The sequence below is a fragment of the Argopecten irradians genome, chromosome 3, assembly GCF_041381155.1.
Source record: "Argopecten irradians isolate NY chromosome 3, Ai_NY, whole genome shotgun sequence".
In the NCBI taxonomy this organism is placed as follows: Eukaryota; Metazoa; Mollusca; class Bivalvia; order Pectinida; family Pectinidae; genus Argopecten; species Argopecten irradians.
Window position 1 is genome coordinate 53729241 of NC_091136.1, and position 19263 is coordinate 53748503.

At 34.2% G+C, this 19263-nt stretch overlaps 1 protein-coding gene across 1 annotated transcript in view; it reads left to right on the plus strand.

The window, feature by feature from the left end:
• Positions 1-1937: 1937 nt before the first annotated feature.
• The window catches only part of LOC138319059 (uncharacterized), a 68437-nt gene continuing 51111 nt past the window's right edge, over positions 1938-19263 (plus strand). The window contains exon 1 of the mRNA XM_069261960.1: positions 1938-2071. Coding sequence (XP_069118061.1) covers positions 1940-2071 — 132 coding nt within the window. The 5' untranslated portion in view covers positions 1938-1939. The remainder of the gene's footprint in view (positions 2072-19263) is intronic.

Here is a 19263-nt window from a genome sequence, read left to right on the forward strand (position 1 = left end):
GCGTAGTAATTAGGACGATGGCGGAAAACATTAGACGTTTTGAAATTAACATTTGATTTATTTTAAAGATTGTTCAGAAGGTGATGATAAGTGTAGTTTTGAGGATAAGCAAATAAGTAGATGATATAAGTTAAGGTGTTTACTAACAGTCTTTCATCATATCATATCTTCTCGGTAACCACCACTAGACCCTGATGGAACGAACAACAAACAGCTAACCTAAACTTGTGAATACTACTTGAACGTTTTAAGATGTTTGTTGTTCTATTTTTTTCGCACGATCCTTCCGAAAGCCATAGCCATACTTTGTATGCAAATTACTTGACAGACGAGCTTTTGTCTTTTGCTCATAAGAAAATTTGAACGAAGATTGGAAGAATTTATGTTATCATAAAATACCAGGACTAATAGAATATTAAATGGGTCTGTCACTGTCAAGTGGACAGGGATATCTCAACCCTAGTGAAAGATTTTGGCCTGTCAACCCGAGGCTTGCCGAGGGTTGACGGCCAAAATCTTTCACGAGGGTCGAGATATCCCTGTCCACTTGACAGACCCATGTTTTATTCTTTTTCTCCCATACTTAATACAAAAAAAAATAATGAAATTCAAGTTGGTTTTCAGCTTTTTCATCGCGCCATTATCGCAGGAACGTCGTTATGCGTCAATATTGATGACGTAATCTACAATGCACGCCGCATGTATTAGTGACGTCACGTTATTGTCTAGCGCGTGTGAGCTGTCTTACACACCCTAGAGATATCTTTTCCCTAGCAACCACGAGATATCCCTGTGAAATATGGGAAAAACTATATCGGCGATCAATCGATATGGAATAAATTTACTACATGCATTGAGGATAACTATATATAAGAAATAAAAACAATAACGACTGGCTAGTGAGCGCTTTCGCCCCATTCAAGGGAGCTCTTCAGACTGATCAAGGGAGCTCTTCAGACTGAAGAGCTCCCTTGAATGGGGCGAAAGCGCTCACTAGTCAGTCGTTATTGGTTTTTTTTCTTATATATTTCGTCCGTAAGTATTTTTCTTTAAATTTATCACACACATATATATATATATATATATAAGCCTTTCAAGGGAACTCACGTTTATGTACCCCAATTGAAGCGGTTATCTTTCCAGGTGAAACGAAAAAAAGGAACAATAGTAGGATTTAAGTATTAAAAGCAATTAGAACATATAATATATATATATATTTTTTTGTAATTACATGCTAGATACAGTCGAATCTGTCTTAAGCGACCATTTAAGGGAAATCGAAAAGTGGTCTCTTAATAGAGAGTGGTCTCTTAATAGAGTAGCTCTGGTTAATATGTATTCAGAGATTTGTTTTAATCATGATTTTTACAGTATCTCTAGCGTGTGATGACTATTTACTAAGTGGCCCTAATGGCGACGGAACAGGCGGTATACCAAGTGATCAGATAACTGCGTCCAGCTTCGGCGGTACAGGTACAGAACCTTGGAAGGCACGACTGAACGCCACCCTCGGAGGTTATGGGCTGCATTTTGGGGGTTGGATACCGGCAACTAATGACTCTAATCCATATATCCAGGCAAGTCAAACTCGGAACTTCAAGAAATAGCATTCAACTCATAAGGAATTATCAACGTATCACTCGTACCTATTAAAAGCCTTTTCTTAAGCAATACAAATCTACTTTGTATTATGCATTATGCATGTATCTTATAATTCAAATGGCTACTTTTAACTATTTTTTTAATATTTCTTAATTTGAACTCATTTGCCATTCATTTTTTTGCATTGATACGATAGCATGTGGATTATGATATTATTTCTGAAGGTAAATATGTGTGGCCAGGACACTACACCTGTAATTGAAATGTTCAAGTTTTATATTTCTCATAACTCGTTACTCTTCTTTTAACACTCTATTTCATGTAGGCTGACCTCCTCATGAAATGTGACATATATAAAATAGCAACGCTTGGGCGTTTCAATTTATCCAATTGGGTGGAAGAGTACACTGTCTCCTACAGTGACGACGGCACATCTTGGACATCTGTGGATGATGGTATGCTGCCAATGGTAGGTGCCTCTTCAATATTAAAGTATCAATCACCTTATAAATATAAGCACTATTTATTTCATATCGATTGTGAAACAAGTTACATAACTAAATCACTTTCGATGGATCGGATGTAAACGTGCGAGGATGCTAGAGTGAGAAAAGAGCGCTCGGAGAAAACCCACGTGATCGCACAGTCCCTCTAGGATAAAGGCTTGGCCCATTTCTGTTTATCACATATAAATTTTTTACGGTACAGTACAGTACAGTAAGATTCTTTGAAGACGACAGCATTATTTACAAAATAATTAACAATAAAGACGATACAATAAATGGATCACTAGAGTTTTAAAGCGCAATTTTAAAAAATATAAAAGAACACGAGTAAAAACACTAGTAACACTCAAAATTGAATACTGCTTTTCTTTATGAACAGCACAACCACACAATCAATTTCAACAGATAGAAAAAATACAACACAACGTAGAGGAGCTAGATACGTAAGCAACACATATCACTACGCAAGTTCCGTCACATACATGATTCGTTAACAATAAATGGTATACATTATAGGCACAACCGCCTACCAACAAAAAATATATTCTTCTACGAAATAATACACAACATAGTAGCCGGCGAAACAACTTGATATTCATACCACCAGATCACACATTTAGATAAATATCTGCTACAATAGATACAAACAATTTAATGTACCCTTTTTTCCCACAATAACGCAAAGGGATATCCTCTCAGTATGCCCCAGTCACACATTCAAGGATCATCTCGACGGTGCCACTACGGATTTGATTTCACGGATGGCCCCGGAAAAAAGCTAGTTTTCAATGTCCGATACGGTTCCAATACGGTTTTGCAACGGTGTGTCTACGGGTCTTCACGAATATACTGAGGGTAGTCAATTTTGTGGGCAATTTGACAACATAAGTGAAACATATTGTTAATGTGCACGGACAATAAATGACATACTTGACATTAAAACTCTAATTTCATGGCAAATTATTTAGCTTCAATGTACATATTGCAACTGTTCGGGTTCAGTAAAGTATGAATATCATCACAAGCATCCAAAATCATAATGTGTATAAACTAGACTCCATATATTATGGTGTGGTAACCATCTCTTGCAGTCAAGTAATGTAATAGCAAATTTCAGTTTGGAATCATACAAATGTCGGCACAAGACCTTGTTCTTCATAGCCCTCGTATAAATGACATGAACATATAATAAAAATGTATATTTAACTGGAATCTAAGCACAAATACCATAGACGAGTCTTCAGAAAAGCCATTCCTTTTCTCTGCCTCCAGTCACTTTTTTCGACTCGAACATTGTTAATCGCATCAATGTGTATTTGTGCTATAATGGCACCATTTCTTGGTCATCTCTACGCTATGACACATCACTACGATGGGCCCTATAAATACTATGCCTTTTATGTTTGGTGTTAGTTTTGTACTAGCCAATCTTGTGACAGTATTGGTAACGTGGTAGATCCTAATATTCCGTATTTAATCGTGATTTTACGTAGTTTACCGTTATCATCCTTGACAATCCTGGTTAATTCTGACCTATCCGTAACTGTATCGTGTTGTGTCGTGACAATCCGCACCAAACCGTATTACCGCACTAACACGTGGTTAACCGTAACAACCCGTTGTATGCGCGATAGTCCAGTTAAATACGGTTGTGATAGGGAGTAACACGGTTCAGTACATTCCGAAACGGTTAGTAGGGACATACCACGGTTGTTTGAACCGTTGCCAAATTTTGAACCCACTGAACTGAAAATACTTCCAAATGCAACTACGGAAGACAATAGCTACTATACGAAAATCGGCGGACCATTACAGAATACCACGAATGATTCCGGGTTGTATCTGTAACTAATCCGACGAGGTGATCCGTGAATGTGTGACGGGGTCCACAGCAGTACAATGCACCACACTCGAGGACTTCAAGGCACGTATTCGGGTGTCTATGTAGCACTTGCAGCACTCATGCACTAATCGCTGATCATGTTTTTATCGTTTAACCTTAAAGTATAAGTCACAAATTAATCTCTATCACGACCTTGTACCCCTACAGCATCACAAAGACGGTTTCAAAAGAAGACCAAAGCCAAAGTTGACCCCTGACCTTTTCACGTCCGTGCCGGAGAGCCGGCTTGCTGAAAGTCAAGTGACATTATGCTTTGGTCACAACCTCTTCCGATTTGGCATCAGATGTATTCAAGGCATAATTTCTAGCTATTTCGGCCTGGTCCCAGACACCACTACGTCACCCGATCACCCATATTATATTTACCAATCATCTGAAAGACTTCAAATATTCTATTTCCTAAATTTTGTAAAAAAAAAAAAAAAAAAAAAAAAATGTTATACATTACATTTTATTAAGATCGCTAAATATACTTATAATCTGTAAGTCCAGATTTTCCGAACAAAAGTATTATTGGCCGCGTACAGTTTCAGCAGACAAATAGCGAAGTTTATTAGACAATCATTTAAGACATTTCACGGTCAATTCCAAATTCATTGTAATGAAATATTGGAGTTTTAATTTTGTAACTCTGTGAATGCCGTCCATACAACGCAATTTGAATAACTTGTATTTGTTAATTGATGAAATAATTGTTATGTTATTGAACATGTTTACAATACAAACAAAATGAGAGCCGCTAGTCAATAGTCGTCTTAGGCAGCATAAAACATAGTGCCCAATACTTAGATAGGCTAACCCCAGTATCGATATTAGTGTATAACTGCAAATGAGGGAACAAGACGACGTTTCGATGACTTATTTTTCAGCATATAATACTGAAAACGCCATGTAAATAATTCCTTTATTGAAATTTAATTGCCTGAAACCACGAGACTACTTAATAAAAAAAATAGGCATTATTTTTGTGTATTTAAACAATACACAATACAAATATATACGGCTTAAGATTATGTACATATCCATCGATCAGATCCATACATAATAGAATAAGATTAATGGGAGGACATTAATATTGTTAAATAAACACACAATGATGTTTGTAACGTAAACAGTCCTACTTTTTTGGGCAACTATTTGCAACATTAGAAACCTTCGAAAAACTAGTTAAATATAGCGTTCAGTGTGTCATATCGATTGTAAGAAATGTTTTATTTGTGTTGTTATACGCTATGTAGTACACGAGTTGTAAACAGGGGAGATCAAACTGATATCAATTTATCTGACAGAGCTATGACGAGCCTGAGTTAGCCCTGACACCAGATATCGACATTTTTATAAATGCGTGTCTGGTGAAACCAAAGGGTTATAGATATTTTTGTCCATACAGAAGTTTAATACAATAGTACCATGGCGATAAGAAATATAAAAACAACAAATTAAATATATTTTTAAAGCATTGATGTCACTATTTATAACTTCATCGGGTTATTTTGAAAGTTTTTTTGCTTGCAAAATAAGCGGATTCACACAAAAGTTTACAAACAAAAATATTTAATTTCATAACCCGATGAAGTTAAAAATAGTTACATCAATGCTTTGAAAATATATTAAATTTGTTGTTTAAATATTTCTTATAAAATAAAATACATTTACACGTACGATTCTACCGATTTTCCAATAGATATTTTTATTCTAAATCAATACTCAACGTACGGCATAACTTTGTACTGGTACAACATGATAACGTTGGGTTTTCGCGCTATTCTCGGATTGTTTCTTCAGTTAAACTTTGTTTGCAAACTTTTGTGAGAATGGATTCATACAGTTTGCAAACAAAAATTATTTCATAACCCGATGAAGTTAAAAAAGTGACATCAATGCTTATAAGCAATTTTGCAGACTATTTGATAACATAAAATATGCTTAAACGTACGACTTCTATTGCATGAAGAACTTTTAATACACAAATTATAAAAATAACTAATTTGGAGGCCATTTTGAGAAAGTGCATTTCTACACATTGTATAGAGGTGAAATTTCACCCTTTTTCATCTTTTTTATGCTTAACTTGCCGGTACAATTTAAGCTATATCAAGTTAATATTTGCTGTACGTCTTTCTGGGTTCACTGAAATAAACATGGTGAGCATTTAAAAGTGGAATTATCACTTATTAGTTTTTAATTTTGACATTTTTTGTAATGGGACCAAAATCAAGAACAAATGACCCCCTATACATTTATGATGGTTTTAGAAACAGCAACTTCTTTTCTTAAACTGAATTTTTTTTAGAAAAAATAGTCATCAAAACTTTTTCTTTGAAGCATTTATTCTGTCAAAAATTGTAAAAAAAAAAGATATTTTCATTTTTCAACATTTAGGGGGTAGGGGTGACACATACAACTGTTCTAAGCAAAAATAGTGGGTTGACTGTGTGACGTTATCATGTTCTTAACAAAAACATTGGTTTTGTCATTTTTGCGAATATTCATACTTATCAGACAACAACTTTGCAAAATATTGCCTTGGTTTGTCGTGTGTATGCTCAAAACATTGGAATTCGAGGGTGGGCAAATCGCCATGTCGCTCCATCACGGGGGCATCAATTGTTTTATTATACGAATATTACTGTTTCTATCAAAATTGAACTTGTTGAAAATATAAAAATATTATGTTTTGATTGTCCATACCAGGTTAACATCAGTCTTCGCACAAAAATACGAGATAGCAGTGCATAAGCTTACATGTATTTCCGATATGTTCAAGGGTGGGTACTTACATTGTAGATTTCAATGATTTTTTTTATTATTAAAAATGTTGGAAATGTCGAGGAGTAAGCTACTGTGTTAATTGTAAAATTTAGGCCTAACGCAACGGAGAATAGATTACATTTACTATACATGTAGGTACATGTGTCATGTCCCGGATCCGGAGTATAAACAACTGTCAGACACGTCTCCGTACAAATTATACACGGGAAACAGAGATGAAGTTATGATTAAGAAATACTAAATAACATTCAACTAATGCTGGTTTACCTTTAATCAGGTGTTATACGTAAACCAGCGCAAACAATTCGTCCTGAAGCCGCCATATCTCTTTTACTCGGAACCTCTCTAGACGCATCAACAGTAGCACGTTACATTTAGAGACTACCCGGATAAAGGGCACGCATGACGGAATTTCAATAATAGCAGCGCGATTACAGATGACATGGCGATTGTTTTTAATCACGTGATACTGTATTGACTAATCAGAAACACTTATACATGAATGAGGTATAATAAAACAATATGATCTACGCAGTTTCATTAATGAACCCACTCTCGTTACTCCTGCTACTTCTTCTTCCATTGATATTGTTCTATTAAAAACAATCGTCTTATAAGAGATATAATGTTCTCTCGATTTCCAGCGATCATTGCCTTATTAACGTGTATATATCATATTCATTATATATACAAACTGCATATAAGAAGACGATATAATGAATATGATGGTGCTGTTATTGATAGTATTAATGATTATATTAGTTATATTGACTGGATTTCTGTTTCACAAAATAATGATGTAAATGAATTTAATAATATTTTAATTGAAACAATTATCACACAAATAAATGGCCATGTAGCACAAAGGATAGTTAATGTGCGACCAAATGATAAGCCTTGGTTTACTAACACGATTAGATTAAAAATAAGACAGAGGAACCGCTTCAATAAAATGGCTTTTACTTCAAATTGTCCTGGGAAAGATACAAATTAGTTCGAAATGAAACTATTGACCTAATTAGAGAAACAAAACAAAATGATTTAATGAAACTTGAATAAAAATAATAAAAACTTGTCTCCAGATAAATGGCGGAAAATTGCTATATCTTTGTTAAAATTGATAATAAACAAACTTCTATTCCTCCTCTAATACAAAATGATTCCTTTCTGCAACATTCTTTTGAAAAAGCGGAACATCTAAATACATACTTCGCTTCAATCTCCACTTCTTCTAATGATATTGATGCTCTTCCACTCCCTCTGAGATTCCCTTTAAGATTGACAATATTGTATTTACTCAATAGGATATCAAAAATCAGCTTTCTATGGAACCTGATGGGATTGTCCCTAAAAACATGAAACTATTGACACTTTCTATTTATTTTCCTCTAACCTTTCTTTGTAATAAAACTATGGAATCCAGTTGTGTTCCCTTGCCATGGAAAGCTGCTAACACTAATGTTTGATACTTCCAACTATAGACCCATATCTGTCACCTCTTGCTTCAGTAAAATAATAGAAAAAGTATTTTTAAGTATCTATATAATTACCTACGTGATTGTGAAGTTATCACTAAACATCAGTCTGTCTTCATTTATTCTCGGTTATTGAACTGCGAATCAACTTTTTTCGATATACACCTAACATAACATTACTCTTTAGGCAAAGGAAGAGACGTTCGGTAAGTTTCCTATGATATAATTGAAGCCTTTGCTAGAGGGTGGCATGACGGGCTATTATATAAATTATAATCTTAGGGTTTAAAGGGAAATTATTAGGGTGGTTTAGAAATTATCCAATCAACATGTTTAAACTGAAGGCATTTCTCTTCTTTTAAAAGTGTTAATGCTGGAAACCCACAGGGACCTGTCTTATGCCCCCTTTTTTAATTTCTTTTTGATATAAATGACATAACTAATATTGTTACTAGTGATTGCATATTGTTTGCAGATGACACCTCATTAAGTGAAGTATTTAATAATAACCAAATCTATGCTGCAAATACACTTTCACAAAACCTAAAATTTGACAAAATGTACAAAACTGAATCATTATTATTTTCAAGAAAACGAAACGTTATTCATTCCAATACATATATTGATTCATACAGCTAGCACAACATAGACATTTAGTTTTACTTTCTGACGATTGTAAATCATATAAAATATGTATAACAGAAAGCATTTGATAGGACAACTTTTTTTAAAACATTATAAACTTTTAAACTTATTATTTTACTTCTTTTAAAGTATGCAGATGTTTTATGGGATAACTGTACCGGACAGTATAAATTTCTGCTAGAGTATGTTCATGTAGAAGCCGCCAGGATTATAACGGGATTGCGCAGCGGTACCTCTCATGATATACTTCATAAAGAACTAGCTTGGGAATCTCTCTCTGATCGGCGTCAAAAAACAAACTTATTCTTATGTTAAAGATACTCCGTGGCTTTGCTCCAAAGCATTTGGAATAAAAACATATTTGTATCTGCTTGAAAATTAAAGATATCCACTAAAGATGACAAGATATTTTGATATATTCATATCTGCTGAACTGCAAGTTACTAAAACACTTTAATCCCATAACTATGCATGTTTCACAATGGAAAAACCATGTGATAAATTCCATAGCAGTTGATTTTCGTTTATGTTTATATGACACTAAATACCTGTAGTTATTAAATAAGGGAGATAACTTCTATAGCTAGATTAGCAATACATCCTATACAGTTTATATACATGTAAGTTCATATTTAGGTTATAGAACTTTCTAGAATATTATCATGTATAAACAAATATGTTTGTAAACATGTTGATTATAAGTAGGGATCTAGAATGATCTATTTACATAAAATCTGTGTGTTTATTTGTTTACTGTTTTTAGTCAGATATTTCTAGAAGTAGAAGGTTCTCCAATATTCTTGAATTAGGGTTAAGCTATATATACTCCAGCTGCCCAAGGGTAATCAGAACTGTAATGAGACCTGTAGTTAGACGTATCAAGAATTGTACTGCGCCAATATTAGATTCTATTGAGAGAGCTATTGTGACTTTATCTGTGGATTGTTACATCGCATTGTGTGGATTTATTCATATTGCCTGGAACTTTACAAATTATCTGTGGACATTCATTTCCTTTGTTGATTTGTGTTTATTGTTAATTTGGAACCTGGAAGGATCAAGAACTATACCAGAATATTCGCATACAGATAAGTAACACTTTAAATTCTCGTATTACTCTTGTATCACCACCATTTATTCTAGATATTGTAAACCATCTCTGTATAATATTGTATATATAATTAAATTGTGTTTTGAATTTAGCTGCTGGTTTTTCATTTCTGTTATTCTGGGTCATAAAAGAATTGGGGGCTCGTGTCCGAGATTGATATTTAATTTGTGAAATCTAACTTTGAAAAATTAATTAAGAAATTTTCAAAATTTGTGAAAAAAATTGAGTTTACATTTAAAACCAACAACTAGATAAACATGACTACTATGCAGGTAGAACAGTTTGTTAAAGCGCCATCCCTGGATGTTCTTTTGCAAGTTAAAAAAAAGGATTTACTTTTATTGGGTAAACATTTAGGCCTAACCATTAAAACTAGTTTGAGGAAAGCTGAAATTAGGAATGTAATTATAAGATATATTGTTGACAATGGCAAGTTTGACTCTAGTTCATTAGATAGTATTAAAGAGGAAACAGTCACTTCAGAAATCCAAATTAGACAAATGGAACTTGAACATGAAATGAAAATGAAACAAATAGCGAAAGAAATGAGAGAAAGAGAAATAGAAAAGGGGTTTATAGAAAAAGAAATAGACAAAGACAGAGAGTTAAAGAAAAGGAAATAGACAAAGAAAGCGAGTTAAGAGAAAAAGTAATTGAAAGAGAATTAAAAGAAAAAGAGATTGAGAGAGATCAGATGTTAGAACTAGAGAAGCAGAAAATTCAAGCTGAAACAGAGCTTAGAATTAAAGAATCAGAACTAGCTTCTCAAGACGGTTCAAGTAATCCAACTTTTAGGGGTTTACAAGGAAACAGAGGTTTTGATGTTAGTAGAAACATTAGGTTAGTTCCACCTTTTCAAGAGAAAGAAGTTGACAAGTATTTTCTGCCTTTTGAGAAAATAGCTGACAGTATGAAATGGCCTGAAGATGAGTAGAAGTTCCCCAAATCCAGAAGAACTGTGGCACGCGCATACCAGTTGGTGTGCGACTTGCCCCCAAATCTTGTCATTGCAAGAGGGACAGCACATTACGTAGTTTCCTTGCAATATCGTGTTTAAACTTCTTGTTGTGGCACGAAGGCTTGGGGGCAATGCCAGATATGGATCCCACATCAAATAATGCTGTAATTGTGCACACTGAATACTCCTTCCTCTTCAAAAATCTTCATTCCTTGTCATCTTCACTATTTTCTGTCAGTTCATCTAATTTCTTCATCATGATGGAGTATCTTAAAAAAAATATGCATGTGTTTTTTAAAAACATGTAACTAGTGTGATAACTTAGCTCTTCCAAACACAAGCAAACTACTTTACACATTATTATATAAAGTCAAAGTCGCTACTTTATCGCCGCGAAACATTGGAATAAAAAAGGTTATAGTTATACACAGGCCAATGCTGCCTTTAGTTTCATTATAAGATGTGCCTTTAAATGTAAATTTACCACTAAAAATATAGTTATTCCTATATATTTTACTTGATACCTTAATAATTGACTGTTCTGCTTTTTTATTGCGAAATCTTATATATATAATTCTTTTAATTTGTCTTAACCACCCAAATATATCGGGATATTTACTTCACTCTGTCCATCCTCTGAGAGTGGTCAGTCCTCTTTTCATTTTTTTTTTGCCTTGATATAGCCTCACTTTGCATTTTTAAAGTGCACCAGCTGACCCACAGAATATTGTTGTACGTCATCTTCCCACACAGCCAAAGTAGCTGCTCCAGACCCATCCATTATCTTCAGTTCCTGATAAGGGATTTCCCGTCTTGATGAAACAGGGGACACCTGAAAAGTACAAGCTCAATCAATAGTACTGTAGTTAATATAATTCAATATATGCTAACATTATCTGTATCTTTATTGAATGTATCCTTGATCCTGCTCACTGCACAGTGTATTTACAACAGATATAAGTTTTTTGACATATATATTTCATTAAAATAGTTTTTGAATGTTTTTAGTAACCAACCATGACAACTTTTTCCTTTGACTGATGCATATGACTTATCAGTGATGATAGTGCAGATGAAATTGGCTGGAGCATGACTTGCTTGTTTCCAAATAGTTCAGGTGTCTCCTTTATAATGGCATCTGGTACTCTCAAAACTTTGTGTCCCTTGCTACCGCTCTGTCCGGGAAGTAACAGCCAAATAGTTGTCTTTCATCAATCCATAAAACAGTAAAACTGCAGTTTCTTTCTTAAACTTGCTTGTGTTTTTTCAATCCATACACTGTAGCAGTGTTCGAGCCAGAAGTGTCTCCCAGAACAACTGACATCTTTTCAGGTCCAGCAGACTGAGAACTGACGTCTCCTACTGAGAGGACCATTGCTTTCAGAGTAACATTTGTGCCCGGGGCACTAGCCTTGACTTCACTGATAGTTTGCATGATCTGAAACATTCACATCAACGCTATATATCAATATATATTTACAAAAAAAAATACACAAATATGAAATATCTTTTACTTTCATGAAATATAAAATGACAGTTACCTAGTTAAAAAATAATATACCGTAGGTAATATCAATATGCATGCATGCAAAATGTTAACAGATTTTTAATTGTAAAATGATACTCTAATTTTTATATACAAAATGTACATGTTTCTTCGGATGAAATTGCAAGATTTTATTTGACCAAAAGATATTAATCTTTTGATTAAACTTTGCAGAAGAAAACTTGCATGTAAAAGTGTGTTTGGGAATGGCAGATTTAAGACAATGATTGATTGATATGGTGTTGCAAAGTATACAAAATTTGAATACTAGCTTGTACTGTATTAGTAATTATATTCATGTCACATCCTATAAACTATCTTTGTTCTCTTTCATGCAAATTGGTTGTATTCTCTCAGCGGTTTTTAATGGCGGACATATCTTTTGATGGTTAAAAGCCAACAGGTAAAGACCAGATATTGTATTTTTCACTCTACTCAATGCTACATAAGCCATGCCATTTTCAAATATATCATTTCCTATTGATATTGCTGCTATGTCTAAAGATGCACCTTGAACTTTATGTATTGTTGCTGCCCCATGCTGGGTATTATTGGAAATTGTTCCCTTATCAATATTCTACCCGAATAATAAAACTCTTGACAGAGTGGTTGAATAGCTATAGCGTTGTACTGATGAGACACCTTTAAAACACCACCAATACTTTCATCATCCCAATTTTATGTATACTGTTTTCACTAAACCAGTAATTTTGGATCTTTTATTATTTCTTGAACAAATCCAAGCGCGACATTTACCAACCCATTTTCAGTGTAAATATTTCTTATAAGCATCACTCTTGTAAATTTTTGAAATACGCAAGATATTACAAAGACCACCGGCATTTCTATCATTACTTGGAATTAAATCTTCTGGTACATCATAAGAGTGCTTCCTTTGTAAGTCATTTTTGTGAAAAGTAATGAATAGCAGGAATTCTAACTACGTCATCACTGATCAAGTTTTGCATCTTGTCATTATGTTCTACAACTTGTCTTACAGTAGGAAATAGATGCAAATCTGTAGTTATGTGGAATTTGGATGAATAATTCGAGTCTTTAACAATGAAAATATCCTCTTTTTTCAGCAACCCTACCCTGGCTCTATTAAGTAATCGAGCAAATGAACTATTACAATTTTGGCGAACATTTTCTGTTAAAAAATACAGTTTTGAAATTCGACCAAAGGTATCTGTATCTCAAATACATAATGTCCTTTTACAGGCCGAAGTTGTAAAAGATCTCCAACCAAGATGACATTTATTTCACCAAAAAATTCTGTATTATCTTTAATACTACAGAGGCGTTTATGGACAAATTCAAACTGTCTAGAGCTTACCATTGAAATTTCATCAATAACCAGAGTATGGATACCTTGATATAATGTGCGCAATTTCTTTAAAGATTTCCCCGTTAACTCAAAGAATGTAGGTTGTCCACCATGTTGAACAGGAAGAGATGAAATGCACTGTGTAAAGTATTGCCACGTACATTTCTAGCTGCTGTTCCTGTTGGTGCACACACTAATACAGGGGAATTTACCTAAACTGCATGCTAGTGCAATGATTAAGCCAATCAACAATTAAATTTGTCAAAAAGCTTTTCCCTACTCCAGCACCACCAGTTATGAACAAAAGTAACTGAGAACTAAAATCTCTTTTTGTAATGATCCATTATAGTTTTTCATAACACTTCTTTGACTACCTTTTAACTTTTTCCAGTTTCAATTCAAGTTCATTTCTTGAAAGATACACCTGCAATTCATGTATATGTTGGTGTCTGTAATGTGATTCACAGAATTGTTGTCATTGACATCAAAACAATCTAACACATTCTGAGTCTAATGGTATAAGAGATGTTTGCACTCTCTTCTTTGTTTATTTCATCATCAGCAAAATTGGAACTTGAAGCCAATTCAACTCTTGAATAGTGAATAAATCTCAATGCATTTTCAATTTCCTCTATCAATGCATGAGTATGCAAATGTTTAATATCTATATTACTTTTCTTTTCATAAAATGCATCTCTAGCACTATCAATAAAGACTAACCATCTGGTGATCTTAACAAATCATCTTCATTTTCAAAAGGTATATGACATCAGTAGACTGTAAAAATAATCATCTGTTGCAATTGACAGCTTGGGAAGTCTTATCACAACTGCTTTCTTTCTTTTTCTTATGCAAACATGTTCAAAAGGTGATTTCAATTTTATTCTTTCTAACCTAGATGAGTTTGGGGATTTATCAGAGAGCTCTTGACATTATAACAAACCACTGTGTGTAAATTCATACAAACAAACTGTGTGTGTAAGCATGCTGGTCTAGCTTTGTAGTAGTCAATTAGATTGTTATGAAAGATGTCTGTACTTTTCTCATCAAGCTCTTCTCTATCTTTCTTTGATTTTAACACTAGAAATCTTTTCCCTTGGTGGTTCAGTATTCAAATGATAAAACAGTCCTTGAAGAAAAATATTAGATTAAGGTCATTAAGCAGTCTGTATGCTGCTTCCTGTGCAGTTTTCTGGTTTTTAGAATACAATGATCCTATTCTTAACATACGTGTTCGTTGATTTACTGTCCTATCCATGGATGAAAGTAGTGAAGAAAGAGCAAATATATTTTAGAATCTTCTGGCTCTGATTTACATAAATAATGCACAAACATAATAGACAGCTGCTTTACTAATTTCCAATCACTTGGATATCCATATTTTGCATGCCAATTTTCTAGAATAATCTTATCGTATGCATTTATGTACGCATCCCTCTCACCCAATCTGATTAAAATAACAGATCCTTATTATCACTACGTTTGAACAATGAGGATCTGAGAAAATTCCATAAGGGGTCATGTCCAGGTGACCTTTTGAAAATAGCCAATCAAATTGCTACTTGCAAAATTTTGACAGTGAATATTCAGGGAAGAAATATTTTGAAAAAACTGTCAGAATTATTTTGGTTTACATAGTCATCTCGCCAAAGAACAATAAAGCTAATTGTATAAGTATACTGGGACGAAATATCGTTTTTGATGGATGTGACAAGGTGTAGAAAATGTATCCGATATGAAGACCACGTGTGTATAAAGGTCATCTGGACGTGACCCCCTATGGGATATTGTCAGATCCTTCATATAACGGAGTGGGTATAAGGATATGCATTTTAATCAGATTGCCCTCTTACCACGTTTTGTTTCATAAAAAACGACCTTTTTAAATTCTCAGACCCCAAATCTAAATTACTTAGTAATTGCATTCTGAAAAAGGAAATCCAAACCTACATCAACCAGACTTTCTAAGACAATAATCAGAATGAATAATGTGTTTGAAATTTACTTTGCAAGAGGACACTGTGATGAAATTTGTACTAATCACTTTATCAGAGGGACGATGGTCCCAAACCACGGATGACCATATTTGTAAAAGTATTTTAAATGAGATATTTGAGAGACTGTATCTCATTGGTGGACCAATCAAAAAACTACACAGTACCCCCGCTCCCGGTTTTGAATAACATCGATCACCTCCATATTGCCTACGCTTCGTACGTATGCCTAGAATGAGGATAGCATCAAACATCTTACGTTATGCCATTAGCCATACCTGTATCAACAGCTAGCCAAGCGTTAATTCGAGTTGAAACAGAAGGTAAGCGATTGAAACAGTGTTTCGAAATCCCTGTACTTTGATTGTAAAATTGTGAGTGTATCCCGAAGTGGCAGCCATTTTTTTTTTGCTCTGCTTAAATTAGTTTACCTTCACTGGCCAACATAATAAAGCACGGGACTTGACACACGTGCATCATTCTACACATATCTTATGTCTCAGGAACACATGCTCCTATATTGCAAATAAACAATGTCAAACTGAAAATATACACTGCACTTACCAGGTTTAATCATATAGTGAAGTAATACATGAATTTGTTGTCAGCTAGGTCCCTAATTGGACATATTTCGTGTGTAAAAGTGAGCGGGTCGGTGTGACTTGTAAATAGTGTTAAATACGGTCTCTGTCACTCAGCTAGACGGAGCATGCTTCTTTGGCTCAGTCGGTAGAGCCGTAGATTTCCACCCCGGAGACCCGGGTTTTCGATTCCTGTGTATTTGTGTTCTACTTTCACTTTCAAATCTGTTTATCTCTCTTCTCATTTGGCTACTTTAAATTTCTGTTCCTCTATTCTCAATGGTCTTTTCTGGGTATAAAATTCCGACTTTCTGTTTCTCTCGAGTAGTCTGGACAAAGCTCCGAGAGCTGGTCAGACTCTCTATCTCCTTTCTTTCTGTCTATTTCCTGACTTGTCCGCACGTGAGGTGGGTGTGTTTGTTCCTCTGTTCTATTTGTAATATGTGTCCGTGTGCACAGGGACCTGGCACGATTTTTTTATAACTAACAGTAACATATATATATATATATATATTATAGTATCAAGGGTATGAACTCGGCTGTCGAGAAAAACATACCTATTTTTTTTAAAACCGTGATTATTTTAATAAATGGAGGTTCTATACAATATTGACGGATATCTTATATTAAAGAGAAATAATCTATCTTTCCATTGAGTGCTTGATGGACAAAGTTGACCAAGTATTGGCGAAGTTATGGCTTGATGAATCGGGAAATTTACGAAAAATATGCTAGGTAGACATTTCCCTGTCCGGTCAAAATGTCGTCTCGGCTCTATGGGCACCTCACCTCAAAAACCGAGCCAAAATCACAAAATCTACGCTTGTGGTGGTAAACAGTACCCATAACTGTGTTCATCCACAATCTCCTTTGGAGGTGTCATGACCCGTACTTTGTGCTCAAAAATATATCATGTATATATATATATGTTATATATATCGTCTGTTATGTATGTTTGTTATTTTCCAATATAACTGTACCTGACTGTAATTTATTTTTTTTCCGTCTTTCGTCGTTGCCACAGACTTCATTCAGTCGTGAACAGCCCCCACCCCTCACTAAAACGACTCCACTGTATAAACGCCCCAGTCAGAACGGATCCACTTACGAAAAAAATAATAATTAAAAAAAGGAATTTATGTTTATTTCTATGTTTCAACTGTATTTTCAGCGTTTATTTTGTTTATTTTTATTTTTGAAGAATTTATTTATATATCTTGTACATTATAACAGATATTAAATAGTAGGGATAAGAAGGTAGCTCATAGCCTTACTTAACGACGCCCGCAGCGGAAGCTATCCCAGAGTGCATCGCGTGTCTAACTTACAGTCTAACGACGCCATATTGAAAACTACGCTTCGTCCGACGAAGCGATCTAAGGCTATAACAGGAGATTGAACAGAAAAAAAAAAAAAAAAAAAAACCACCAAATAGCTTAAAGTTTGCTCGTTTATTGAAAATGTAATTTATTTGAATAATCCATCACATTTTCATAATTGTAGAGGTGTTTACACTAAATAAACGTAATGTTAACTGTGAATGTCCTCATCCCGACATGATTACTTCCTCGACTATCCGGTACAATCGATCGGCCCCCGTGAAATATTAATATAATAAAACCCGCATACTCTGATATTCAATAATTGACCAATTTCCATTTAGTTTTCAAATATTTGTTGCTTGGTAAATTTTTAAATGTTAAATCATATTAAATTGATCTAATTTGAACATATTGAACCTTAGGAATAAGAGAAATTTGAATTCTCGGAGGTAAAACTGTACACAAATCATCGAAGCTACCCTAAATTTACAACTGGCGGCGACGATACTGTTCAGATAGGGTCGTGAAAGATAGCACAATTAAAACCACGTACTATGAATTCAATAATTGACTGATTTCCATTAAGTTTTCAATTATTAATTTTCTATTGGTTGAGTTTGTACATATGGAAACTTTAAAAGCTCAAGTACAAGTGTGTTAACAAATTAATCGATGGTACCCAACATACATGTTATGCATGGCGAAGAGATAGTGTCGATCGAGCTGTGATAGCGTAATTTGATATCTAATTAACGAAGGGAAAGTGATTTGCAACTGCTATGTACAGGTGATCATACTGTCATCAGGTGAACCGTGTCGGCCAGAACACCTGGCCACCGAGCCCCAGGTCATCGCCTCCATAACTCACGGGGTGTGTCCATTTTAAACCAGTGTAACTGGAGATCTTGAAGAGAGGAGCAATACATGAAGTTGTGTAAAAAAGGTACTATTTTTCTAATTCTTAAATTTGTTCCACCACAACAATCTTATAATTATATAATGCCATATGACAACCATATAGAAATAAAAAATATCAATTCTATCTAATTTGTCATGAAATGAACATAGTTACACGCTCTCCAACACACGTTGAATGATTGAATAAAACATTATTTAACCAAACTCTGAACATATACCTAACTCAATCTTTACATTTTAACTAAGAGCGATCCTGAAATGAATTTACTCCATGTTATCACTCATAATTCACAATGTTTAATTTAAATAGAGACGTAATATTTCATATTCTCACAAATACAAAAAAGCCTTATATATATAATGTCAATTAATCACCAAAATTTAACATAACATTATAGAATGCCATTACTTTTACAGAATTTTCAATACATCAGGTTTTAATCTTTACAAATTTTAGTTTTCATAGAAAATAGACACGTAAAATATACATGGATACGTCATGAGATTGAGCGTCTCAAAAATATAGATCCCAGTAAAAAAGTTATAGCAACTTTTCGAAGGTGTTATGATGGTTTGTAGTCAAATATGCCGTACAACACAACG